Here is a 27,438-nt window from a genome sequence, read left to right on the forward strand (position 1 = left end):
GCCAAGATAAAAAGTTACGTGAAGATCTCATGAGACTAACGAGTGGGTAGGAAAATAGCAAATCACCTTTCTTGTAGCAAATAGTAAATGCAACTAAAGAAAAATAAAACTATATATGATTATTTATCCCAAGTAATTAGTTGCAAATTCAGGAATGAAATTTAGGAGAAAATGACAGCGTGTTATAATGAAGGAAGCAACTGAACTGGAAGTCTGAGTGAGAGGATTATCCCTCCAATGCCAGTAATTATCTGTAGGACAGTATGTGGTAAACTTTGAAAACATACTTACTTTTGCATGCCGTAGCATTGTCTCTTGACACCTTTAGGACCATAGCATAAACCAAAGAGAATGCCCATATTCTTTTCAAAAGACCTAGAAATAATTCCATTATGTTTCATCTGACTGTTTTTCTGAGTCAGCTGGCAGAAGTACAAGCTGCCTTTGTTTTCTGTTATCCTCTGAACTCACATCTTACACTGCTTTGAACAGTTCCTCATTTGACCCATTTCTCCATCTTTCCCAAATCCTTCCAATGTGCTCCAGAGAGCTTCTGCTTCTGTGACTTGCAAACTTCCCTGTGTATAGTTCTTTTTGTCCTCTTTTCCAAACTTAAACCTTCATTCTCCTTGCCTTAACTGATAACTAGCTAGTCCCTAAAATTAGTTTCATCCGTACCCTCTTGTGTGAGAGTGCTACCTATATTCATAAATCCCACATATATTAAACTTGGAAAAGATGTGGGTCAGTATTTTCTTTGCTCTCTGATGTTGCTTCTGTATCGTTTTCTTCTCTTTAAAATGAGTCAAAGAGGGGTGACTGTGTGGCTCAGTCGGTTGAGCACCAAGTTTTGGTTTCCACTCAGGTCAGGATCTCACGGTCGTGAGATTGAATTCCAGGTGGGGCTCCGTGCTCAGAGCAGTCTGCTTGAGATATTCTCTCTCCCTCCACCCTACTCTCTCTCACTCACACACATTATCTTTAAATAAATCTTTGAAAAAATTAATCATAGAGTACTGTCAATTCTATCTCTTAGTGATTAATGTTGGTGAGAAACTACAATAGTAGTAATATTTACTGTGCACTGACCATGTAAGAGGGACTCCCCTCTAAGCTTTCTTGAGATGTAAGTAATATATAACAATGTGATAATTTGAAATACATATATTGTGAAATGTTTACAATAGCACACCCTTCATGTCACATAATTACCATTTTTTGTTGTGTTAAGATCTCTTCTTTTAGCAGTTTTTAAGTATATAATACAATATTGTTAACTATACATTCCCAGAACTTACTTGTCTTATGCTGTAAAGTTTGTACCCTTTGACTAACATTTCCTCATTTCTCCCAACCCCCAGCCCCTAACAAGCACCATTCTGCTCTGTTTTCTATGAGTTCAGCTTTTTTATTTTTATTTTGTTTTTAGTTCAGCTTTTTTAGATTTCACATATAAGTGAGATCATACTGTATTTTTCATTCTCTGACTTATTTTACTTAGCATAATGCCCTCAGGGTTCAGCCATGTTGTTGTAAGTGACAGGATGTCATTTTTTATGGCTGAATAAAATTTCATTGTATGTATTTACCACAACTTTTTATCCATTCATTCCCCAGTGGCCACTTGGGTTGTTTCCATGTTTTGACTATTGTGAATAATGCTGCCGTGAACATAGGGATGCAGATATATCTTCAATCTAATGATTGCATTTTGGAGAATATATACCCAGAAGTGAGATTGCTGCATCATATTGTAATTGTATTTTTGATTTTTTTTTTTTTTTAGCAACTTCCATACTGGTTCTCAGTGGCTGTGCCATTTTATAAACCCACCAGCAATGTACAAGGTTTCCCTTTTCTTCTTATCCTCACCAGCACTTGTTATCTCTTGTATTTTAGTAATAGCCATTCAAACATAGGTGAGGTCATACCTCATTATGATTTCGATCTGCATTTCCCTGAGATTAGTGATGTTGAGCATCTTCATGTACCCATTGGCCATTTGTACATTGTCTTAGAAAAATGTTTGTCTATTCATTCCTCTTCCTGTTTTTTAATTGGATTGTTAGTGGTTTTTGCTGTTGAGTTGTATAAGCTCCTTAGGTGTTTTGGATAGTAACCCCTTATCATTTAAATGGTTTGCAAGTATTTTTTTCCATTCTGTAGGTTACCTCTTGATTTTGTTGATTTTTTTCTTTATCTGTGCAGAAGCGTATTAGTTTGCTGTAGTCACACTTGTTTATTTTTGCTTTTGTTCCTTGTGTTCACCATATCTCATTCATAAACTCATTGCCAAGAGCTATGTTAAGGAGATTTTTCCCTGTGTTTTCTTCTAAGAGTTTTATGGGTTTTGTTCTTACACTTAAACTTAACTTTAATACATTTTGAGTTAATTTTTTTTTTTAAGATTTTATTTATTTGTCAGAGAGAGAGAGAACATGCAAGTACAGGCAGAGAGAGTGGCAGGCAGAGTCAGAGGGAGAAGCAGGCTCCCTGCAGAGCAAGGAGCCCGATGTGGGACTCGATCCCAGGACGCTGGGATCATGATCTGAGCCGAAGGCAGCTGCTTAACCAACTGAGCCACCCAGGCTTCCCCATTTTGAGTTAATTTTTGTGAGTGGTGTAAGATAGGGGTCCAGTTTCATTTTTTTGCATGTGAATATCCAGTTTTCCCAGCACTGTTTATTGAAAGGACTATCTTTTCCCCATTGAGAATTCTTGGCTTCCTTGTCAGGTATTAACTGACCACGTATGCATTGTTTATTTCTTGTCTCTCACTTCTGTTCCATTGATCTGTGTGTTTATTTTCATGCCAGTACAATACTATTTTAATTATTATAGCTTCCCAGTGTTGTTTAAAACCAGTAAATGTGATGCTTTCATCTTTGTTCTTCTTCGGTATTGCTTTGGTTCTTGGGGTCTTTTGTGGCTTCATAAAAATGTTAGGTTGCTTTTTCTATTCTTGTGAAAAATGCCATTAGAATTTTGATGGGGATTGCATTGAATCTGTAGTTTCCCATTTATTTGTGTCTTTAGTTTCTTTCATCAGTGTCTTATGATTTTCATCATACAGATCTTTCACCTCCTTGGTTAAATTTATTCCTAAGAATTTTATGGTTTTTGATGCTATCATATATAGGGTTGTTTCCTTTATTTCTTTCTCAGATGGTTTGTTGTTTCTGTATAGAAATACAACTGATTTTTGGTATATTAATTTGATTCTGCAACTTTATTGAATTTATTAGGTTTTTTTTTTTTTTAAGATTTTATTTATTTGAGAGAGAGAGCATGAAGGGGGGAGGAAGAAGCAGAATCCCCACTGAGTAGGGAGCTGGTGCTGGACTCAATCCCAGGACTCTGGGATCATGACCTGAGCCAAAGGCAGTGGCTTAACTGACTGAGCCACTCAGGTGCCCCGAAAATGGAATAATTTTATTGGAAGCAATTTGGAAATAAATATTTAAGAGTCTTGAATTTTTCATACTTCATGAAAGTAACTAGGAACTTGTATAAAGACTTATATAATGTAAGTTTATCAAGTATTATTTATTATAATAAAAATTTAGAAGTAACCAAAATGTCCAGAATTAGGAGAATGTCAGATAAATTATGGTGTATTTTACAGAGTGTAACATGGGTATTAGAAAGCCCACATGTTTGTGAGGATATGGAAATACAAATTTATACAAAAATTTTGGAAGTTTTTCAAAAATTTTGAGGAAAATACCAGTAGTTGGATACCAATAGATGATCTCCTAGGAATTGAATAGATGTTCTTGTACAGATTAGATTTGTTAAGATTGAAAGAAGTCAAAGAAGATTCTATCTAACTAAGCTATACTTTGATGGCACTGTTAATTAATATAAGAAATAAAGAGCTAGGTTTCTGCTGGGGAAAAATAATGACTTTAGTTTGGGCCATGTTATTTTAAGGTTTTATTCATGGGGATATCCAGAAAGAGATAGTATTTGGAATTATGTGTGTGGAGATAAACAAAGAAAACATGAAGGAACGATAGTGGGAAAGGGGTAAAATGTTCCATATTTTGGGTTAAATCAAGTACAGAAGGAGTCTGTTGGTGGGCTTGTTATCATCCATGATACATAACTGATGTGTTTCCTACTCTTTAAAAATAGGAAAAAACAGTGTTCATCTGTTTTGGTTTGTGAAAGAATCATTTTGTTTCTCCTCTTATGTGAGATTTTGCTCAGTCCATGAATAGTGAATTGTTAGAATGGTTTTTTAAAGTACAAGTTGTATAAATACATCTTAATATGAAGAAACAGTAGAGTTTGATAAAACATGCATGTACACAAATAGATTCTGTTCCTAACCCTGCTTCTTGAACAACTCATTGCACCTCCTTAAATGATGTCTTTGGTTTGACCTAGAATATTTCTCAGCCTGGACCTATTTTTGGATGTTTATGAGTTTTCTGTGTGAATTTTAAAATTTTAAGAATTCTTTATTTAAACTTTTTTGAATATAGTTGACAGTGCTACATTAATTTCAGGTGTACAGCATTCAGTATCTCAATACATTATGCTAACCTTACCACATGTAGAGTTACTATCTGTCACTATACAATGCTATTACAATATCATTGACTATATTCTCTATTCTGTACCTTTTATTCCCATGATTTATTCATTCTATAACCAGAAGCTTGTATCTCCCACTGTCCTTTACTCATTTTACCCCCCCCCCCTTCCCTTAGGCAATCTTTAGTTCTCTGTATTTGTATGTCTGATTCTGCTTTTTGTTTGTTTATTCATTTGTTTTGTTATAAAAATTCTTTACTTTGAGGGGTGCCTGGGTGGCCAGTGGGTTATAGCCTCTGCCTTTGGCTCAGGTCATGATCTCAGGGTCCTGGGATTGAGCCCCCACATTGGGCCCTCTGCTCAGCAGGGAACCTACTTCCTCCTCCTCTCTCTCTCTGCCTGCCTCTCTGCCTACTTGTTATCTCCGTCTGTCAAATTAAAAAAAAAAAAAAAAAAAAACTTTAAAAAATTAAAAAATTTTAAAAAACTCTTTACTTTGAAAGGACTTACTGAAAGCGTATTCTGAATCATTTAGTTGTCTACTTTATATGAATCCTGGGAAGTAATTTTAGTATCTCTGTTTATGATTGTGTTTATCATAACTTTAGTGCAACTAGTACTACTTTAAATGGTTCAGTCTAAATGGTGATACTGCAGGGAAACACTTGAGCCTAACTGTTGTATTTGAACATAATAAAGCCCAATATTGTCAGTGAGGTAACAAATGAATAAAATTTCACAGTAGTTCAAATAAAGGAAAGGCTGTTACATAGCAGAATAGGCATGAACAAAATAAAGCAGATTTTTGGAGCAGTCAGTACAAGATTCATATGGCAAGCAATGATTGAGTTAAAGTGATTTTGTCATATTAAATAATATTATTTTGAATTGTATTAGATTTGTATTTTTGTATTTAATTTTAAATCTAGTTTGTGTTTAGGGGCGCCTGGGTGGCTCATGAGGTTGAACAGCAAGGTCTGGATTTTGGCTCAGGTCATGGTCTCTGGGTTGTAAGATTGAGCCTTGCATCAGGCTCTGTGCTCAGTGCAGAGTCTGCTTCTTCCGCGCCCTCTCCTCCCCCTGCTCACATCCTTTCTCTCTCTCTCTCTCTCAAATAGAGGAGTGGAATCTTTTAGAAAATAAATAAACATGATGCCTTTAGCAGTATTGTAGCTAATTTTATTTTTAATTTTACTGTTCATATCAGGATTTAAAATTAAACCCATAAGAAATGTTCTTTGAATTAAGAAACAGATTTATTAAAATGATAGCTGAATTATTTTATCTTAAGAAATAATTTAAAAATCCTTAGGGGATGTAGACTTCAGTTTGCATTCTCTCAATCTCTTGATGTTTGCTTCAATAATTGGAAGTTTAATTGCTAAGAACCCAGGAAAATAGATGAAGAAGCCTAGGAATTTTTTAGCAAACAATTACTTTTAGAACCACATGGGTTATATAATAGTTGGGAAATTTTTGTTTGCTGTATTTAGTCATGGCCTAAGAAAATAGATTAACAATTTTTAGAGTTAGTTATTTTATGTCTTAGCACAATACACTTTAGCTTTTTTTTTTTTATTATTAAATGAAAGATTTTTACCCTTAAATAGGCGAGTTAGTCAATGGTGGATCAAAAGATGTTAAAATATATGTTATTGGTCATCCTGTGCAATATTTTTTATCGTTTTTAAAGAGGAAATAGATCATTTGCAGTGTTTTATTTTTTTAACTTGATTTTATTTTTGCAGTGTTCCAAGATTGTTTATGCACCACACTCAGTGTTCCATGCAATACGTGCCCTCCTTAATACCCACCACAAGGCTTACCGAACCCCCCACCCCTCCAGAACCCTTAGTTTGTTTCTCAGAGTCCACAGTCTCTCATGGTTCATCTCCCCTCAGATTCCCCCCAACTCACTTCTCCTTTCCTCCCAGTGCCCTCCATGTTCTTGCTTACGCTCCACAAGCAAGTGAAGCCATATGATAATTGACTCTCTCTGCTTGACTTATTTCACTCAGCATAATCTCCTCCAGTCCTGTCCATGTTGATAGAAAAGTTGGGTATTCGTCCTTTCTGATGTAGGCATAATACTCAATAGTATATATGGACCATAACTTCTTTACTCATTCGTCTATTGAAGGGCAACTTGGCTCTTTACACAGTGTGGCGACTGTGGCCATTGCTGCTATGAACATTGACGTACATATGGCCCTTCTTTTCACTACATCTGTATCTTTGGGGTAAAGACCTAGTAGTGCAAATGCAGGGTCATAGGAAAGCTCTATTTTTTTTTTAATTTTATTTATTTATTTGACAGAGATCATAAGTAGGCAGAGAGCATAGGCAGAGAGAGATGGAGAAGCAGCTCCATGCTGAACAGAGAGCCCGATGAAGGATTCGATCCCAGTACCCTGGGGATCATGACCTGAGCTGAAGACAGAGGCTTTAACCCACTGAGCCACCCAGGAGCCCTATTTTTAATTTCTTAAGGAACCTCCACACTGTTTTCCAAAGTGGCTGCACCAACTTGCATTCCTACCAACAGTGTAAGAGGGTTCTCCTTTTTCCACATCCTCTCCAACACTTGTTTACTGTCTTGTTAATTTTGGCTATTCTCACTGGTGTAAGGTGGTATTTCAATGTGGTTTTGATTTGAATCTCCCTGATGACTAATGATGATGAACATCTTTTCATGTGTCTGTTGGCCATTTGTATGTCATCTTTGAAGAAATGTCTGTTCATGTCTTCTGCCCATTTTTCTATGTGATTATCTCTTTTTTGAGTGTTGAGTTTGAGGAGTTCTTTATAGATATTGGATATTAGCCCTTTGTCTGCAGTGTCTTTCATTTGCAGTAAAAATACCGAAATGAATTTGATTTTAGTTTTGCTTGCTAATTAAATTAAACCTTCTAGCATTTAGGATTTTTTTCACCCTTTCCCAGTATGACAAAAGATCCTACATTAAAGATACTGTTATAAATTCTCTAAAACAGAAATTAGGCAGTTTCCTCAGAATTTAGGATATTAAGTTCTTAGGCTTTATTTTACTTTTGCCACCAAGATTTTGATATTTGAGTTAGATAAGTGAGTTAGATAATGAGTTAGATAATAAGTTACCATTAAAATCACCAAGGAGTAAGACAGAAAAATATGAAAAGAATATAATAACTGAAACTGAAGTAAAAGATGAAGGAGAGAGTTTTTCTCAACAAAATGAGATGAGGAAGAGAGTTTTTCTCAACAAAATGATTTTGAAGTTTACCTAAAGGCACTATTCTAATCACAACAAAAGCTGTCCAACCTTTTTTGGATTAGGGTAATATTTTGAAACAACTTTCTTCATAAACATTATTTATCAGTGGGTGAGTATAGGCAGTCCTCATTTTGCATGGTAGTGTGGGACTAAAAAAGTGACCATACAAAATAAAACTGCACATAAGGATCTTAATCAGTGGAAAATATTACCATCGTTCTATGATCTTTAAAAAAATTTTGTCGGGGTGCCTGGGTGGCTCAGTGGGTTAGGCCTTTGCCTTGGGTTCAGGTCATGATCTCAGAGTCCTGGGATCGAGACCCACATCAGGTTCTCTGCTCAGCAGGGAGCCTGTTTCCCCCTGCCTCTCTGCCTACTTTTGATCTCTCTCTCTCTCTGTCAGATAAATAGAATCTTTTAAAAAAAAATTAAAATTAAAAAAAATTTAAAAATTTTGTCAAGATGTTAAAACTCTTATATTATAAATGTATATAGGGAAATGAAAAAGTAAAACTATATTAATTTAATAGTGTTCTATAAAACATTAAAAACAATTAGAATTAAAGTGTTTTATTTCTTTGTAAAAAACTTATCAAGAGTAGCTTGAACAGTACTTTGCCATCTCCTTGTAAGAATTAGAATAGTAGATCTAGCCAGAGTGAGCATCTTTTCTGTGCCTTGGCAAATTGTCCGTTTGGATCAGCTCCCAACATTTTACTTTTGCATTTTTAATGTTGGGAAATATCTCCAAGAGTTTCTTTAATGCAAAGTTTTTTGCTTGCTTCACTTCCCAAGGGACATCATCTTTTTTGTCTCAGCCATTTTCCTTATTTATGTCAATAAGTTACCTTTGCTACATTCTTCTGACTGCAGATCTAGAGTCTCATAATGGCAACATTCCCACAATTAGCTGTTTCTTCTATTACTCCATTTAGATTTAAATTCAGTTTCACTTCCAGCTTTATCATTTTTTTCATTTCTTTGCTGTACTTTTATCTTTGTTGGCCAATTCCTTCTTTTAGTTACCCGTTTTGTAAAATTTCAGATGGGTGTAGGAGGCAAGAAGGTAACCCAGAGCTACATGCTTTGCTGTCTTTAGACAGGTGAATTGGATGACCAGTCACCAACAAACTTTGGAAGGAAATGATCAGTCACTGATCATGATATACATGTCTTATTAACATAGTGCTTTGTAGACTAAAGTGCTAACAAGGAAATTTGTATTTGTGCAGTTGTACTTAATGTGGTATGTGAAATTGGAACCAGGTTGTTGGAAACTGGTATTCTTGAACTAAACCAATGGTAGCTGTAATTTGTGCAGATGTGAGACCTGGAAAATAAGGGCTTCCCATAATTGTAATAAAGTTAAACTATTTGATCAATTAAAGCTATGGTTGGTGTTGATAAGATTGGAGATATAGGACTGTTGGACCTCTGAGCCATTGAACTTCAGCCTGATACATTTTATGTGAAAGTGTAAATTTGATCCATTCTTCCAGCCTCTTTAATTCTCTTTAAGCGCTTCCTTAGAGAGGACCTTTCACACCATTTCTAAAAAAACAAAAAACAATAAACAAAAAAACAAAACAAAAAAATATCCCCCTAGTTGTAGTAAGTAAAAACTGTGGTTTTAGGAGAGTAATAGTGATAGTGATTTATGAGTTCATTATGAAGCAACTGACATTGAAAGTTGTTTTTTTTTTTTTTCATTTTTTTATAGAATGTTAAAATTCTAATAATTGAAGGTGAAAAGGTGGTTAATAAATAAGTTTTGATTCATTTAGCCAGTAACTCCATTTTCATTGTCTTCCTACTAGCAAATATTGTATTATTAAATGTGAAAGATGAGGTCTTACTCTGTTTTGGGTTGAATTGAATAATGTTAATTTATTGTTTGATTTCCTACAGGTGACCTGGCACAGACGTTGATCTCAAGATGCCATTAGTGAAAAGAAACATCGATCCTAGGCACTTGTGCCACACAGCACTGCCTAGAGGCATTAAGAATGAACTAGAATGTGTAACCAATATTTCCTTGGCAAATATAATTAGACAATTAAGTAGCCTAAGTAAGTATTTTTATATCAGTGAAACACATTTCTTGCAAACCACAATGTTACACTTAAGAATATAAATACTAAGAAGATGTTCTTATGATTAATTTGGGGGGATGTTTTGTGAGAAGAATACTATGTTGTCTTGAAAAATGTACCCATTTAAATTAATGAGTTTTAGAATCATTTTTTTTTTTTTCTGCGTGTTTCCTCTGGTAAAGAGAAATAAGGACAGTTTTAGGAACAGGATCACATGATGGACAAGAATTACTGAAATTATATTTAAAATATGATTTGATCTATGAAAGATAATGCCAGGGTTGTACTTTTGCTTGCTTATTATCATTGTTGCTTTTTTAGAGGCTTCAACTATTCACTAGTATCTCTTTCTTTACATATATTTTATTAGCCTAAGGAAATATTTTTATATTATCAAATATCTAAAATTAAGAGGTGTGAGGTAGTCACTAAGAGAATCAGTTAGTCGGGTGAGTTGTCTAAAGGACATTAGTAGTGTGACGTGCAGAACGGCTGTGAAGATAGCAAGTGAGCTTGGCCTCTTGCAGATGAAAGGCAGGAAGGTTGGCCCGAGAGTAAAGGCCAATGGGAGAGACAGGTATTGGAGGAGACAGGCAGTGTGCTCCCATGATAAGACCACAGGAGAGAATTGCTGAGTTAAGGAATTAAGTAAATCATTCGAAATTTAAAATCTAGAAAATTTTAAAAAGTAAACCCAATCTGTCTTTTGAAGTGATGGCTTAGATTTTTAATGAGACATTTATATTTCATTTTAAAGAAAGAACAAGATGTTCTTGGCCTTAAGTATATTCTCTAAGTGGTCCTAGATATATCTTAGCCTCACATGCATTGTCCTTACAGGCAAGATTGACTCTTTTCTTTTCCTTTTTTGTTCTTTCTTTTGAGTACCTAGCACAAGCTAAAGAGAGGCTGTTAATGTGTTTCAAGTGAGAACAGTTGGACATACACATACATAGCTAGAGCAACATAAAAATTACTTTTGAATGCTCTTGGTGAGAGCAATAAATTTCTACGTTGCCTGTGAAATAGTTTTAAAAATAAAAGGATATTTATTTGAATTTAAGTATATTCCTTGCCTCTTTCGGTGGTTATTTTTTCAAGTTAGTTATTGGCAGTGAGTCACTAACATACTATATTATTTACCTGTTTTTTTCCTTGGGGAAGTCAATATGGAATGTACTTTAGAGACAAAACAAAAGAAGAGTCCTAAGTATCATACTGATATATGATTAACCATATTTTTACAGATATTTGCTGACCTTTTTTGTGACATAGCACTAATTGAATCTAACATAACTTCATATAAAATTTGTATTACTACATGTACATGAGTATATAGGTTAATATTAAAATACATATTAATAGCATAGAAATGACAATAAATCTTAGTTAACATATTTCTTAAAGTGAATTTTGGATCTAATACAGGCATATTGTTTTAGGTGTATTCCCAATGTCAAATTTAGAGCTAATATAATGATTAAGAGTGTTAATTTGCTGTACTAACCCATATTTTATATGACCTAAAGATGGAAACTTAAGGAATGTTCAGATCTGGTATAATGCATGTAAGTGACATCTAACAGCAGGGACATGGTCATGTTGTAGCCAAACTCTGAAAATAGAAATACCTTGTAAAATATAGCTGGTGCTTCAGATTTGGAATCCGAGACTATTGTAGACATTTTCTAAGCGGTTTGTAGAGATTCAAAAACAAAAGAAACCCCATTAATACTGTAGCAAAGTGTAACAATAATTTACTGCACTGGAATTAAACTCTCTGGCAGCTTTCCCACTGACATAGTTGGGAATCCGGAATCAAACCTAAAAAGCCCCTAGCTAGCCAAAATAAACAAGCCCATGCACTAAAAACTATGTACATAAAATACTCAACTGATCCTTCTCTCAGAGTCTGTTTACTTTGATATTTCATACAGGTTTGATGATCTGATTTCCAAACATTTATGCTTCAGAACATTAAAAGAGGGAGGCATTGAGGAGATAAAAATAGAAGCAGGTATTACCTAAGCCAGTCAAAAGTAGTAGTTTACAGCAAAGGAAGAAGTGACATAGGGAAAAAGCAATATAAAAACCGGAAAGAGGCCATTTCATGTAAAAGCAGATAATCTTATGCATTTCAAGGCTCCTTTCTCACTGAGAACATTTTGATTTCATAATCAACTCATTACTGAGTCCTCAAGAAAAGGTTAAATTATGTTTAATTTTGTATTTCTACTTAAGTCAGGGAAGCTTAAAATAGATTTTACATCAGTGTTTATCCAAAGTAGTTAAAATAAGTAATGCATTAAATAATCTCTGAATTACTTAGTGAACTTGGCTATCCAAAATGGTTCTAGGTAATTGAAATGTTGACTTTGGTGCTATCATTAGCACCAAAAGTGTTAAGAGAGCACCAAAATAAAGGTCAATTGCAAGGGACATCCTCCTGTCTTCTTCCTCACAAAAATATTTTTCCTAGTAGAACACAGTTCTGTTTTCTACTAGATAAAAACTGAAAACATAGAATTCACTTTCTATAAATTTATTCTGTTCTACCAAAATTCTTTCCCATTTTATTGTTGTCTTATTTAATGATCATTGAGACTCTAACTACCTGAGGGATCTTTAACCATTCTCTCTTCCCAAGGCCACCCTTCTGTTGAATACAGTCAGTTCATGCTGCCGAGATGAGCTGATAGAGCCTAAATTTGACAGATAGATAGCAAGGTAGGAGGGAGGATAAATAGATTGGCCTGATAACACTAATTAGAAACATAGACAATAGACAACACTGAACACTTTGCTGTGTGATAAAGCTATGTGGTTCTTGTCTGAAAAGAGTATATACCCCATTTGAATTGAAGAGTCAAGTATGATTAATACTGGAATCATTCTGAATAGTGTGAGCATGTATATAATTAAAATCATGAGTTTTAGATTACAGGAACTGAGAAAAGATGAAAAACAAGGTGAAGCCATTACAAGAGGCTTGCTGAACGAAATGTGAATTGAATTGGACCTTTAAGAAACAAAAGAAATTTAGAAAATGGAGAGGAAATAGGAAGGAAGGCATTTTTATCTTGCAAGAAGAATAGTCAAATGAATAGAGTCAAAAATAAATACATAGTGGGGATTAAAGGGACAGATGGTATTGGATAAATATGGCAGACCCTGATTTTGGAAAACATAGAATGTTAGCTGAGAGGATTTTGATTTAGATTTTTAACATCATAGATGGTAAGACAGTAAGGAGACCAAGTAGGTTTTTGAAGGGTAATAAATAAGTACAGTATTTTTAATCATTCAAATTCAGATACATGCCCAATCTGTTTTACATTACAAACTTTATTCCTTTTACCTCAAAGAGAAAGAGGAGGTAGATTTGGAAAGGAAGAAGGGATATGAAAAGAGAACAGATGGGATGTTTATTTTATCCACTGAAGTACTTTAGTAATTAAACCTCTAGTGAGGGGGAACATAGACTCTTTTAAAAAATTTTTCGAGAAACTCTCTCCAGAAAAATGCAAATACGTTTAAAAACCTGTGTATAATTTTCCGTTGGTTTACAGCTTATAAATTAAGGAACCCTGTGTTAAACAAAGCTCTTTAAAGGACAGAATTGTCTCTTCTATCTCCGTGTTCCTAACATTTGTATCCTTAAACATTAGATGAATAAATGAATGACCTTATACCTGCCTTTTTTTACCTTGGGACTTGGGGTGCTTTCCTTATCTGCTGAAGGAGCTGTGTCTCTGGAAGTGTCTCCGACACCACCCCACACTCAAAAGTTAGGGGCTTTTTTCTCTATGTTCTGTGGTTTTTACCTTATATTATAGTAAGGGATGCCCCTTGCTACCCTGTATGTGGAATTCTGCGAGGTTCTTTGCTCACTGTCTCCTTTTCTTATAAATTCTTTTTGAAGCAGATATTTTTATCCCTATTTTAGAGGTGAGGAAATTGATACCAAGGCCTCAAAGTGAATGTAATAAAAATTTGGACTTACTTATTAAATTGCTTTTCATATTTGTTTAGATGTCTCTTTCTCCCTCTGTTCAAAACTCATCAATGGCAGAGACCTTGTTCAGTCATTTTTATATACCCAGGGTCTGGTACAATGTCTGGTACATAGAAGACCCTTTCAGTCAATTTGGTTTAAAGATATATGTGAGTAAATGAATATATACAAAACAATTCTTTTTTATTATATTATTGTAGACATTAAAGTTCTTAGTTTATTATTGAGACTTTCTTAAACATTATAGAATCTTCTAGGACAGGAATTTTGTGTTTTACTTTTTGGTGCCTTCAGAAGGTCATACATCTGCCTGGCACAGGGCGAGCCCTCATTAAATGCTTGTTGATTTAACAGGTAGTGTATTGGCATACCTTGGAAAAGTGCAATATTACTCAAATATAAACTAGTGAGATTAATGAATTCATTGAATAAATATTTATTATCTCTGTCTCAGGAACTGTCTCAATAGAACTTACTGTTGAACTAGATTTAACCTACACAGTATCCTTGGGTCTAAAATGTCTTAATTTAGGAAGACTATCAATTTTTTTTATTCAAAGGTGCACATAATAATGACTCACCTTTATATCATGATAGGTTGCCTAAACTTCTCCCTGGCTTATTTACTAGATAGAAATTTCTCTTTTTTTTCTCCTTTTATAATGGGATTATTTTTGCTTATTCTTTTCAGTAAGAGAAATGTATATGACTAGAGAAAATACAGTGATTTTAGATTTATGATGATTTTTTGAGAAAATAGAACCAGAAGATATTTTATCTCATAAATTTTCAGAATCTATGTTTTGGGTCTATCTGAGACTGGTCTTCAGTTGGGTTTATGAAGACTCTTAGATTCTGCCATTTGGCCTGAAAATCAGTTCTATTATAGAGTTTATTTATGAATGCTGATTTAAAAGAGGTATTATTTGTATATACTTTAACATCATAATGTTCTCTAACCTCAGCAACAGGGCAGGTATGGATAAAGCAGATGATTTCCATTTTAGGCACAAGACACCTACGAAGTGGCAGACATCTATTTAAAATCAGATATCCCAGGGTTTATGTTGTGTTCCCACTCTGTCTCAATTGGTCACTTTAGGGTTTAAAGTATAAACTAGTTCCAAATAAATGCCAGATTTCAGGACAGCGCTTTTAAAATGTCAAATTGTTTGGTATTTATCTCTGGTCACATTAAATTTTATGGCATATGTTTCATTTTTGTCTAGGTAAATACGCTGAAGATATTTTTGGAGAATTGTTCAATGAAGCACATAGTTTTTCCTTCAGAGTTAACTCATTACAAGAACGTGTGGACCGTTTATCTGTTAGTGTTACACAGCTTGACCCTAAAGAGGAAGAATGTAAGTTTATTCATATTATATCTTCTTTCTCATGTACCCTAGGTTTGGTGAGATGAGCATTTAATTTAAGAACAGTATTAAACACGAGTTTATTACAAGTCTTTTTTAGCTGTGGCCTTTGATATATATATGTTGCAATAAATTATGGGGTACATTAGAGAAGGACTCAGAATCTAAAAGCTGAGCTGCTTAATTTGTTACCATTTTGGGGATGTTGGAAAGAAGACATTTCCAAAGTTAACTATAACCTAGATTTTTAAACTCAGAGTTCACATGAAATAACATTATGAATATGATACAAAATTACAGAGTGTAGTACCAGTATTTTTGTTTTCTAAATTACTATTAAATAATTTAAGTAATGGTGAGAACTATGAATATAATTTAGAAATGGTATAAAAAATGATCTTTTAAACAAAGACCTATATAATTATATTTAATTACATTTACAAATACTGTGTTGACTTACTGTGTTACATAAAACTGTTTAAATATCAGATGTCATGTTGGCAGCTGGAAGGGCGTTTAGCACAGCGGCATGTTAATAAGACAAATGGTAAATGAGAGCAGTTGAAGATGTAAAAGTGCTTATTAATGGGGCACCTGGGTGGCACAGTTGGTTAAGCATCTGACTCTTGGTTTCAGCTCAGGTCATTGTCTCAGGGTTCTGTGATCGAGTCTAGTGTTGAGCTCCATGCTTCGTGCAGAGTCTGCTTAGAATTTCTCTCTCTTCCTCCCTCTGCCCCTCCCCCTGCTCTCTCTCACTCAAATAAATCAATCAATCTTTTTTTTTTTTTAAACTGCTTATTCCTGGGTGCCTGGGTGGCTCAGTGGGTTAAGCCACTGCCTTCGGCTCAGGTCATGATCTCAGAGTCCTGGGATCGAGTCCCGCATCGGGCTCTCTGCTCAGCAGGGAGCCTGCTTCCTCCTCTCTCTCTCTCTCTGCCTGCCTCTCTGCCTACTTGTGATCTCTCTCTGTCAAATAAATAAATAAAATCTTTTAAAAAAAAAAATAAATAAATAAATAAAAAATAAAAAAAAAATAAAAAAAAACTGCTTATTACTTTATACATTCTTTACATCCTTGACTAAGAAAGGTTGGGGAGATTAAACACTAGTTTCCATCCTGGTTATATACTTACAGTAAATAAGTGGGGTGGGGGAGTGGCAAGAATTGATCCATTTTGATTATAGAAAAGGGGCCATATCTGACAGGAGCCAGAGAACAGTGTGTGGTGTTAGGGCTAAAAGGATCAGCCTCGGTGGCAGACAGATTGGGGTTTTCTCTTCTGGCTCCATTGCTTATTAACCATTTTGCCTTGGGCCAGTTTTATCATGTTTCCTAGCCTTGGTTTTCTTATGTTTAAATGGAGTAATAATTTCTCTTCTCGTTGAATTGTTGCAAAAATTAAGTGAAATAAACATTAGTGAGAACATCAAGCACATATAGTCTGTTCTCATTAAATACCTCTTGTATCACTCTTTAGCGATAGTGAGAAAAAAATTTTTTTCCTTCTCTGAATTTTATTTTGGTGGTTTTGAGTGTGTTACAAATCATGTAGCAGTGGAGTTGCTGGAAGGACAGTTGTGGTGTAGCCATCCAGAGCCACGTTGCTCCAGCCAGTCCATAGATCCAGACTCAGCTCACGCTAAGTGAATTTTACTTGTGAAGATGATAGAGATACTGTTTTAGGGAGAAGAATTAATTTAAGAATTGTGTAGTACTGGCCTTGCTATGGTATTTACCTACATACTTAAACCCATATTAAATATTTAAGAAATCACCTACTTTCTTAACATCAGAAAATCATTCTAAGAATTAAGAATGTACAAATCTGGTGCATTTATTTTAACATGCTGCATAGTCCAAAAAAAATGAGTAAATGAAGTTATTTTAGATTATCATGTATGTGATGGAGCTCTGCTAGTTACTGGAGATACTGATGTAGGAGACAGGGTCAGTCTTCAAGAGCTTATAGCTATATAGAGATCCTTAGAGTATAAGATAAGTAATAAGTGAAATAGATAATGATATAGATTGCCTGGCACTTGAAAATATTTTCTTTATGGTAAATTTTGTTTTAAGTTTAAAGCGTATGTATAATATTTATAGTCTAGATAGCATAGACGTCAACAGTAAGTTTAGCCAAGAGTGCCACTGAGGACTAAGTAATTCAGTGTTGTTGGTGTAAGCTAAATAAAAGTAAGAAGGGGAAATGGGAAAAAATATTATTTTAAAAAAGAAAGAAGAAAAATGTGGGTTAGTCGGGGCTAGGAATGGCAAGTAGGAAAAAGATGTTTGATGAGAAATGTAGATGATGCTTCAGGCTATCATTAGAGCCTTTTGAGCCTTAGAAATCACAGGTGCCTTCAAACTTACCTGGTTGGAGCAACGCTGTGATATAATGGTAGAGCATTTAAAATGTGCTTCCTGATTCATAAGCCTCTACAGTCACAACTTCCTGAGCTGTGCTAACTCTTAAATACGGTATGTGAATTTCTGTACTATGTTAAATCCACTTAGAAAAAGAAATAAAATAGATTTTTGATTTTTCTTTTAGTATCTTTGCAAGATATAACAATGAGGAAAGCTTTCCGAAGTTCCACAATTCAAGATCAGCAGCTCTTTGACCGCAAGACTTTGCCTATTCCGTTACAGGAGACGTATGATGTTTGCGAACAGCCTCCACCTCTCAATATACTCACTCCTTACAGGTCAGTGGGGTAATAAATGTGAAGGCTGGCTATTTAGCGCAGACTTTCCATCCAGATCAGTAGCACTCCACCCTTAAACGCTGAATCCCCGAACATTTTTTTATGTCACTGAGCGTTTCACCAACACATAGAACCCTCCTCATCTACCACCTTTAGAAAACTTTTGTTTTATATACTAGGTGGGTTCCCAAGGTTCTGGCATTCAAAAGACAAAACTTACTCAAGGAAGTTGTTTTGAAAAGTATTATTAATCAAAGCCAGTGGCAAACTTACTAATACGAAGGGGCAAAGAGTTACTCTCTTTTTAATGTAATAGCTGGTCAGGTGAAAAATAAAAAATGAAGAGCTCAAAATTCCACCACACTAACAAAATGTAGAAATATCATTTTTGCTTGCTTATGCCTACTCTTGATCTATATGCATTAAGTTTTTACAAAATGCATGTGTAGTATCTTTAAAGATCTTTTGTGCCATTTAAAATAAAATCTGGAATTCATCAGGCTTTCTTAGGGGGTACTTTCACATAATTTGTTCAATTGGTAATATACACAACACATTTCCTGCATAAAATGGTATTCAGATATTTATCTGAAACTGTTTTGTCAGTATCAAGTCATTGGCTAAAAATAACTGTTGCTACTAGAATAAGTTGTAAAGGATATTTTTGGGGTTTGGTGAGATAATAAGCAAATTAGAGTAATTGGCAGAAACCTGTGTAATTTCTTTATTCTAATGATATTATTGTCTTTTCAGGCTTTTATCTTTGGCAGAACCTTTTTGTAACTATTGGAATTTCCCAAAGGACTTTTAGAAAAGTTGGTATTCAGCACAAGTTAGGGATGAAAATCGTCCAGCTGTTCTTCAGATTAGTAACACCAACTCTGAAAAACACCTGGTTTTCCATTTTCCTTAAGTTTTTTTGTCTGATTCATAAGAAATATTTTATTGATGCAGCATTCTAATTTATTTTGTCAGTATTTTTATGCACGCTTTATTTCATTAATGTAAGAAAAGCATTTTAGTAAAATTATTCTGATTGCCTCTGTAAGTCTTACTGGTATATGTTTTAATTGATATTTTTACATTTCAGAGATGATGGTAAAGAAGGTTTGAAGTTTTATACCAACCCTTCGTATTTCTTTGATCTATGGAAAGAAAAGATGCTGCAAGATACAGAGGATAAGAGGAAGGAAAAGAGGAAACAGAAGGTATTACAAGAGATTCAAAAAATTAAAGTTAGTTTTCGTGTTTGTGTTTTGTTGCATGCAGGGAACTTGATTAGGCTTGTATGTTGACAGTTTTATACTGTAGTCTTTATAACCACACAGGAAGATCACAGTCTAATGGGGGAACAGGTGAACAATCAGTAGTATAATGTGGTATAACTGCCATACCAGAGGTATGCATGGAGGGTTTAGGTAGCACAAAATGGCACCTGTTTTAGCCAAAGGACAGGGTTGGTAAACACTTCCAACAAAGCTTATAATACTGTAGAACAAATAGGAATTAAGCGGACCAGGGAAGAGAAGGGCATTCTGGTAAGAAGGGACAAAGGAATATTGTGCAGATGTTGGCAAAGTAGATTAAGCTATATTTTCTTACCACAGATCATATCCTAAATGTTTTGGAAAGATTATATTCTCACTAAATTCCTACTATCTGTCTCGTATGTTGCTATTTTTCTACTTTGTAATAAAATGTTCTTGGATCTGCTTTATTATATGTTGATAATAACTGGAATAAAGAAGGAAGCAAAATTGGGATTTAGGCAGAATTATGAAGGAGGCAAAAGCTGTTTCTTTTCATCCGTGTTTCTCCTGTAGCTATCTCTCCTCTCCTCCCTTTTCTCCATAATGCCTTCGTGTTACTATTTTCTGTACTAGACAGTATCCCAGCATTGTAGCCAGAGTTTACAGACTGGTGACTGGCAGCTCAGATTATGCCTGCAGTCAGTGTTTTGTTTGACAAACACAGTGGTTTTAAAATTCTTGAAGTGGAAAGCCTTGAATGGACATGCCTATTTTTTCATTGCAATCCCCATCTTACACCTGATTTTCTTCATTCATGTATGTGATCTGCTTCGCGCCTTTGGGCATTTGACTTTGTTACACCAACTCTTGACCTCTTTCTGCTTTCTCCCACAATTTGAATCATTCTGTGTTTTATTTTTTGAATATACTGTTTCTGTTGAGTGACACATTGTTATGGGTTAATTGAATAATTTTACTGGCTAGCTAATTGGTAACTTTCCAGATTACATAGCCTTAATAAATTTAAGATTTTGGTTAGAGTTAGTGCCATTACTGGTAGAAATTTCACTCATTATAGCAAAAACTAATAGATTTGGGAGGAGAGTTGGTGAATCTTTTTTCATCTGAAAGGACTTTGTGACCTCAAATTTTATTATTTAGGCATACTATTTTTTTAATTAATTATTTTATTAACATATAATGTATCATTTGCCTCAGGGGTACAGGGGTACAGGTATGAATTGTCAGGCTTACACGCTTCACAGCACTCACCATAGCACATACCCTTCCCAATGTCCACAACCCAACTACCCTCTCCATAACCCCCCTCCCTCCAGCAACCCTCAGTTTGTTTTGTGAGATTAAGAGTCTCATGGTTTGTCTCCCTCCTGATCCCATCTTTTTAGGTATACTGTTTTTATCTGGTACATCAGTTAAAATTAGAGGTTAAAGAAACGTGACCAGAAACTAGGATTGCAAGCAAGCTAGCTAAGATTTAATTCTGAATGTACAAATGAACTGTCTCTGTGTTACTTTAACTATATTATGATGGCATTGTCTTTTTCAGCATTAATGTTAGAATTTTATTTTGATTGTTAATAACATCTTTTTAAAAACTTAGTACTTCAGCATTTGGCTTTGTTTCAATACATCTGTTATAGCAGAAAAATCTAGATCGTCCTCATGAACCAGAAAAAGTGCCAAGAGCACCTCATGACAGGCGGAGAGAATGGCAGAAACTGGCCCAAGGTCCAGAGCTGGCTGAAGATGATGCTAATCTCTTACATAAGCATATTGAAGTTGCTAATGGCCCAGCCTCTCATTTTGAAACAAGGTTTCTTTTCTTTTGTTTATTTTTTAACAAAATTAATGATAAAATACTGGCTTTGTTTCTGATATCTATGCCTCTAAGTCTTAGGTCCCGAATTGTTGAACCAGCAGACCCTTCTTCAGCTATAGAAATAATTTTGAAACCCTGACTTTTGTGAGCCTACTAAAGTCTGGTCTTGGGCAGATCATTTTCATACCTGGATTTTAGTTTTATCATCTATAGAAAGAGGTGGTTGGAATAGATGGTCTTTAAGGTTGTTTAAGCTTTCATATGAAGTCTCAGTCTCTCTCTCAATTTTTCAGGCAGAGTCTGCTAGAATTTCATAATAGAGGAATGGGGTCTGGAATTTTTTTGAAATATTACTGTTTCACTACATATAAAATAGGAGCTAAGAAAGGGTAATATTTTGTTCCTTTTCTTTCTCCTCTGACTCCCTTTCTGTGCCACATCTCCCACCTCAGTCACATCAGGACTTTAAAACAGAATTACTCATCCCCTTTTGTGGAACTATAGAATAGGTCTTTTTCCTTTCTCAGTCACCGTGGCCCCATCTAAGTAACATGCTACCCTAACTACACATTATACTAGCATATCTCTGTAAAGGAATTTGTTAACTTTAGTTGAATGAGTATAGTCATTATTATATATATATTGTAGGTATTTTTGAATGGAAAAGAGTTTCAAGTTTTCTTAGGAATAATACGTGTAAATTATTAGGCTAATATCTTTGCCAAGTTTAGAAGTAACGTACATGTAAGATACTATTAATATACGCATTGAAAGAAAAAGGCCTAAAGAATTGAGATTTATTTGAAAAAGCAATCTATAGATAAACACTTTTTCTTCTACTGTTAAGTAATTATGGTATTACCTTACCCAGTAGTGTTAAGTTCAGTACAGTTAATCCTTGAACAACGAGGGAGTTAGGGACACCAATTCCTTGTGCAGTCAGAAATCCACATGTGACTTTTGACTCCCCCAAAAGTTTCAGTACTGATAGCCTCCTGTTGACCAGGAACCTTACTGAGAACATAAATAGTCATTTAACACGTATTTTGTATGTTATGTGTATTATGTACTGTACTTTTTATAATACAGTAAGCCACAGAAAAAAATGTTAAGAAAATTATAAAGAGAGGTGCCTGGGTGGCCCAGTTCTTAAGTGTCTGCCTTCAGCTTGGGTCGTGATCCCAGGGAGCTGGGATCAAGCCCCACACTGGGCTCCCTGCTCTGCAAGAAGCTTGCTTCTCCCTTTCCCACTCCCCCTGCTTGTTTTCCCTCTCTTGCTGTGTCTTTCTCTGTCAAATAAATAAATAAAATCTTTAAAAAAAAAAAAAAAAGAAAATCATAAAGAAAATACATCAACAGTGCTGTACTATAAAAAAAAAAAAAACCCTCAGATAAGTGGGTATGCTCAGTTCAAACCTGTGTTCATATAGCCACTTGTATTTTCTAACTCACTTTGTGTACATTCATCCCCAGCATGCACTACAATCAGTAAATTTTTTTTTAAGATTTATTTATTTATTTATTTGACAGAGAGATCACAAGTAGACAGAGAGGCAGGCAGAGAGAGAGAGAAGCAGGCTCCCTGCTGAGCAGAGAGCCCGACATGGGACTCGATCCCAGGACCCCGAGATCATGACCCGAGGCGAAGGCAGCGGCTTAACCCACTGAGCCACCCAGGCGCCCACAATCAGTAAATATTTATAAGTCTAAAGTTCTGCTTAAATCTGATCTTAAGTCCTGTGTTGCTTTGTTACTCAGTTATCCTGAGCACCCTGCCACCTTTGAAAACACCAAAAAGACAAAACAATATAGTTTGCCATCTCTGTGGTTATCATGGAGGCCTTTCTCACTAATACAGACATTTAGAAGTCATTTAAGCTTGAGAGAGCAACAAGATATCCTGATGGTGGAAAATTCCAGTTTTCATATTCTGGCTTTTTGTCATTGACATCATATTTTGAAGGAAAAAAATGAAATAGAGGCAGATAGCTTTGAACACAATTTGCCGAAAGCTAATTACTTTCTTGCTTATAAGATTCTATATGTAATACTTTCTATCCTTGTGAATTGAATTAGTATTATAATATAGTAAAATAACTGCAAGGAAAGGTTACATTGTGAGCAGCATTCTTTGTTTTAAAAGCAGTAATAAATTTCTGAAGTTTCTTAGTAGTGGTTAAAATATTAGCAATCAAAGGATACATGTTAAATATCTCCTGTAGAACACTGTACTCCACCTGTAATTCAAGAAAAACACACTGATACTGTATTTTTTTTTTTAGACCTCAGACATATGTGGACCATATGGATGGATCTTACTCACTTTCTGCCTTGCCATTTAGTCAGATGAGTGAGCTTCTGACTAGAGCTGAGGAAAGGGTCTTAGTCAGACCACACGAACCTCCTCCACCTCCACCGATGCATGGAGCAGGGGATGCCAAACCCATCCCCACCTGTATCAGGTACGCTGGGGTGGGCAGGTGATACTTGTTCTCAGGGGCTGGTAACCTTTTTCTTGAAAGGATCAGTTAGTATTTTAGGCTTTGTGGGCATAAGTTCTCTGTCACAGCTACTCAGCTCTGCCGTTGGTGACTACACATAAATAAATGCCTGTTTGTGTTTCAATGAAACCTTACTTGTAAAAACAGCAGTTCAGGTTTGACTGTGGAACGTCATCTGCCAGCCTTTGATAAAAGCTGATGTGTTCTCGGGGAAAATTTAGTGAATGAGAATTTACTTTAAAGGTTAAAGTGTGTTTTATTTTATTATAGCTTTATTATCAAGCCCATAATGTGCAGTATATTAATAAAAATGAAAAATTTTTGGAATGTGGTAAGGGACTAAGAAATGGGAACCAAGTGTTAATTTGATATTATGGGGACTACTCTGAGAATTTGAGAGAAAAGAGGCAATAAATAGTCTTTCAGTAAAGTGATTTTGAAGTTTAATTTTATCCATTGTTATCCAGCTTATAAAATTTTTAATAGGTAAATAGAGATCAGCTTTATAATTTTCAGTTTAAAAAATCAGTCTTCTATCACTGAGTCATTTATTTGATGTTCCATCCTCAGGAAGGAAGAGAGCCATAAATTTCCTTTTGTGGCTTATAATTAGTTGTTATTGATTTAACTGAAAAGGCATATGATGAGTCTTAATAGCTTCAGTATCAATGCAGCATTGTAATGGCCACAAGTATTGCTGCAAATAATGTCCTATGATAAATGTTGAGTCATTATAAAGACTCCTATCACAGCATAAAATTGAATATTTTATTTATCAAAGTAAGCATAAAATGCTTGAGTGCATATGACAGGTGCATGAAGGATGAGACCGTTTAGAATATTACAAATGAAAGCACCACCTCTTAATTTTCTTGTTGGTGTTTTCCCTTCATCCTAAATACTGAAGAATTTTTAATTTCTTTAGGAACATGTCAATGCATCTGCCCTGATAAAATTACTGGTCGTCCTATCTTTCCTGTGGTTAGTTCTTTCTCTTTTAATAACTTGCTAGGATTTCTTTTTCATTTCAGTTCTGCTACAGGTTTGATAGAAAATCGTCCTCAGTCACCAGCTACAGGCAGGACACCTGTGTTTGTGAGCCCCACCCCCCCACCTCCTCCACCACCTCTTCCATCTGCCTTGTCAACTTCTTCATTAAGAGCTTCAATGACTTCAACTCCTCCCCCGCCAGTACCTCCCCCACCACCACCTCCAGCCACTGCTTTGCAAGCTCCAGCAGTACCTCCACCTCCAGCTCCTCTCCAGATTGCCCCTGGAGTTCTCCACCCAGCTCCTCCTCCAATCGCACCTCCTCTAGTACAGCCCTCTCCACCAGTAGCTAGAGCTGCCCCAGTATGTGAGACTGTACCAGTTCATCCACTCCCGCAAGGTGAAGTCCAGGGGCTGCCTCCACCCCCACCACCGCCTCCTCTGCCTCCACCTGGCATTCGACCATCATCACCTGTCACAGTCGCAGCTCTTACTCATCCTCCCTCTGGGCTACATCCAGCTCCATCTACTGCCCCAGGTCCCCATGTTCCATTAATGCCTCCATCTCCTCCATCACAAGTTATACCTGCTTCTGAGCCAAAGCGTCATCCATCAACTCTACCTGTCATCAGTGACGCCAGGAGTGTACTTCTGGAAGCAATACGAAAAGGTAATTTCCTTGTGGCCTTTAAAAGCATTGCTATGGTATCATTAGAATCTTCCTAAATATTTGACAGAATAATGTTTTCCTCACTTAAAAAATTTTTAAGTATCTTTGCACTCATGGTTCTTAGAAAGGAAAGCTGTGTTCAACGTGTATTTTAAATCATTTTCGGAGAACAAATCACATTTAATTATTTTATGTTCATACTTTAGTAGGGATTCTTAAAATGTTCATTAAATAATGAGAAGTTGAAAGTGTCAGACTTACAAGTTATAGAAAATTTAGTTAAAACCCTTTATATTATGTTTAATGTGTATATTAACTCCTTTAAAAACGATGTTTTCTTCAGTATTAAGGCTGTCCATTTGGTGGATCAGTGACACTTGCTCTACCAGATGCCTTTATAGGATTAAATTTCCTCCCTTAGTAACAAAGGAAAGGCCTCTCATACTCATTCATTTATTCAGCCTGCTTTTCCTAGGCACCTACTATAAGCCAGGCACCAGCAGCAGAGAATGAATAATACTTCCTTTCCCTCAAGCACTGGAGAGAATAAAGTCCAGAAGATACACTCAACAACATTTATTTGACCACCAGTTGACTTTTTGGGGGGAGGTGCTGAGTAGACCATCACAGTAGACCATCATGGCTGAATAAGCTGTAGATATTCACTGGGATAGCTGCTAAGTTTGACCAGTTAGTTTTACAGATAATGAAAGAATTAATTGACCAAATTAATACGATTAATATGATCCCTTCAAATTCTTTTTAATAGATCTTGCTTTCCATTTTCCAGTTAGTATTACTCACATGTATTTGATTTAACTCCAGAAAGATTAATAATATGTAGTAATGTAGTATATGCTATTTTGGTTTACAATGAATGCTTTGGTTTTTCTGTATCAGGTATTCAGCTACGCAAAGTAGAAGAGCAGCGTGAACAGGAAGCTAAACATGAACGCATTGAAAATGACGTTGCCACCATCCTGTCTCGCCGTATTGCTGTGGAATATAGTGATTCAGAAGATGATTCAGAATTTGATGAAGTAGATTGGTTGGAGTAAGAAAAATTCATTGATAAATATTACAAAACTGAATGCAAATGTCCTTTGTGGTGCTTGTTCTCTGAAAATGTTTGGTCATTCCAGTGTTTTGCTTTCTTTTCCTTATGATAAATAACCTTTTCCTCCATAATTTTTGATTTCTAAGAAAAATATTAGCATACATTTCAAACTAAATGTTTTACAGTGGCTTATCTTTTTTTTTTTTTTTCCCTGAAAAGATAATTTGGTCAAATAAACCACTAAGTATTAAGCATGGACAGCTGTTGTTAGAGTAGCAGATTCAGTTTTTTGATATATCTTAATTGTGCACTTTGTGAATTTTAATTTAAAGAAAGCAACTGAGATTGAAATCTTGAGGGCAGCTGTATCTATTAATGAGCCTTATTCCATTTTCTGATGTTTTAAAAGAAGAAACACTGCCTTGATTATATGAATACACTCAGAAAGTATGTTTAGCTAGTAGTATTGAATTCTCTTAAAGGAATGCTTGAATTTTTTTTAATTATTGTTTTACTGTTTTTAAATACTTGCCTTATTTGAATGTTTAGCAGTACCCCCTTCCCACTTATATATTGTGTGGTACGATTTTGCTTGCCTATAAGAGTTTAAAAAATTTCCATGTGAAATACTCTGACATAAACATACATGTAACTTACATTAACTGTTAAGAATAACAGTCTGATTTAATAAATGGTTCATTTTAAAGGTTCATGGGTGTTGCTCTTTGAATAAAACGATTTCTGATAATTTATCAAATATATATAAAGTAGGATTTTAATACATACATAGTAAGCAAAAAACTTTAAAATCACTTAAACTGTATAATTTCTTCTAAATTATACAGATTCATGTTGTCTAGTATGTAAGGTAGCTTTTATATCATTTTTTCAAAATCAGTATTTTTCAACTCCTTAGGCTCTTAAATTAAAATCTCAATTTGCTGTCTAATTTCAACACACTATGACTTGACACCCTAACAACATTCTTGAAATTATATTTTGCAGTGATAGTCTTGTTAATGTTTACCCAATCCAGATTTAAGGCTGGAGGGAAAACAGTGTTAATTTTAGATTGTTTAATGTGAAGTTCTCCAGTTGGACTGTAAAAGTATCTACAGTCCTCATCCTTTTACAGTACAATCTCTAGC

The 27,438-nt window shown here is 35.1% G+C and overlaps 1 protein-coding gene across 6 annotated transcripts in view; it reads left to right on the plus strand.

The window, feature by feature from the left end:
- Nucleotides 1-27,000, plus strand: part of WASF1 (WASP family member 1) — a 59,905-nt gene extending 32,905 nt beyond the window's left edge. For 4 of the 6 annotated variants that reach the window (XM_082731936.1, XM_082731938.1, XM_082731935.1 and 1 more), the window contains 8 exons: nt 9,704-9,864; nt 15,133-15,267; nt 17,829-17,982; nt 19,073-19,190; nt 20,894-21,066; nt 23,355-23,534; nt 24,605-25,233; nt 26,134-27,000. In XM_082731936.1, the coding sequence (XP_082588062.1) occupies nt 9,732-9,864; nt 15,133-15,267; nt 17,829-17,982; nt 19,073-19,190; nt 20,894-21,066; nt 23,355-23,534; nt 24,605-25,233; nt 26,134-26,291 (1,680 nt within the window). In that variant the 5' untranslated portion in view covers nt 9,704-9,731 and the 3' untranslated portion in view covers nt 26,292-27,000. Of the gene's footprint in view, nt 1-6,859; nt 7,089-9,703; nt 9,865-15,132; nt 15,268-17,828; nt 17,983-19,072; nt 19,191-20,893; nt 21,067-23,354; nt 23,535-24,604; nt 25,234-26,133 lie in introns of all 6 variants that reach the window. The other 2 variants (XM_082731937.1, XM_082731940.1) reach the window with 2 other exon arrangements.
- Nucleotides 27,001-27,438: the final 438 nt, after the last annotated feature.

Source organism: Mustela nivalis (assembly GCF_964662115.1).
Source record: "Mustela nivalis genome assembly, chromosome: 5".
In the NCBI taxonomy this organism is placed as follows: Eukaryota; Metazoa; Chordata; class Mammalia; order Carnivora; family Mustelidae; genus Mustela; species Mustela nivalis.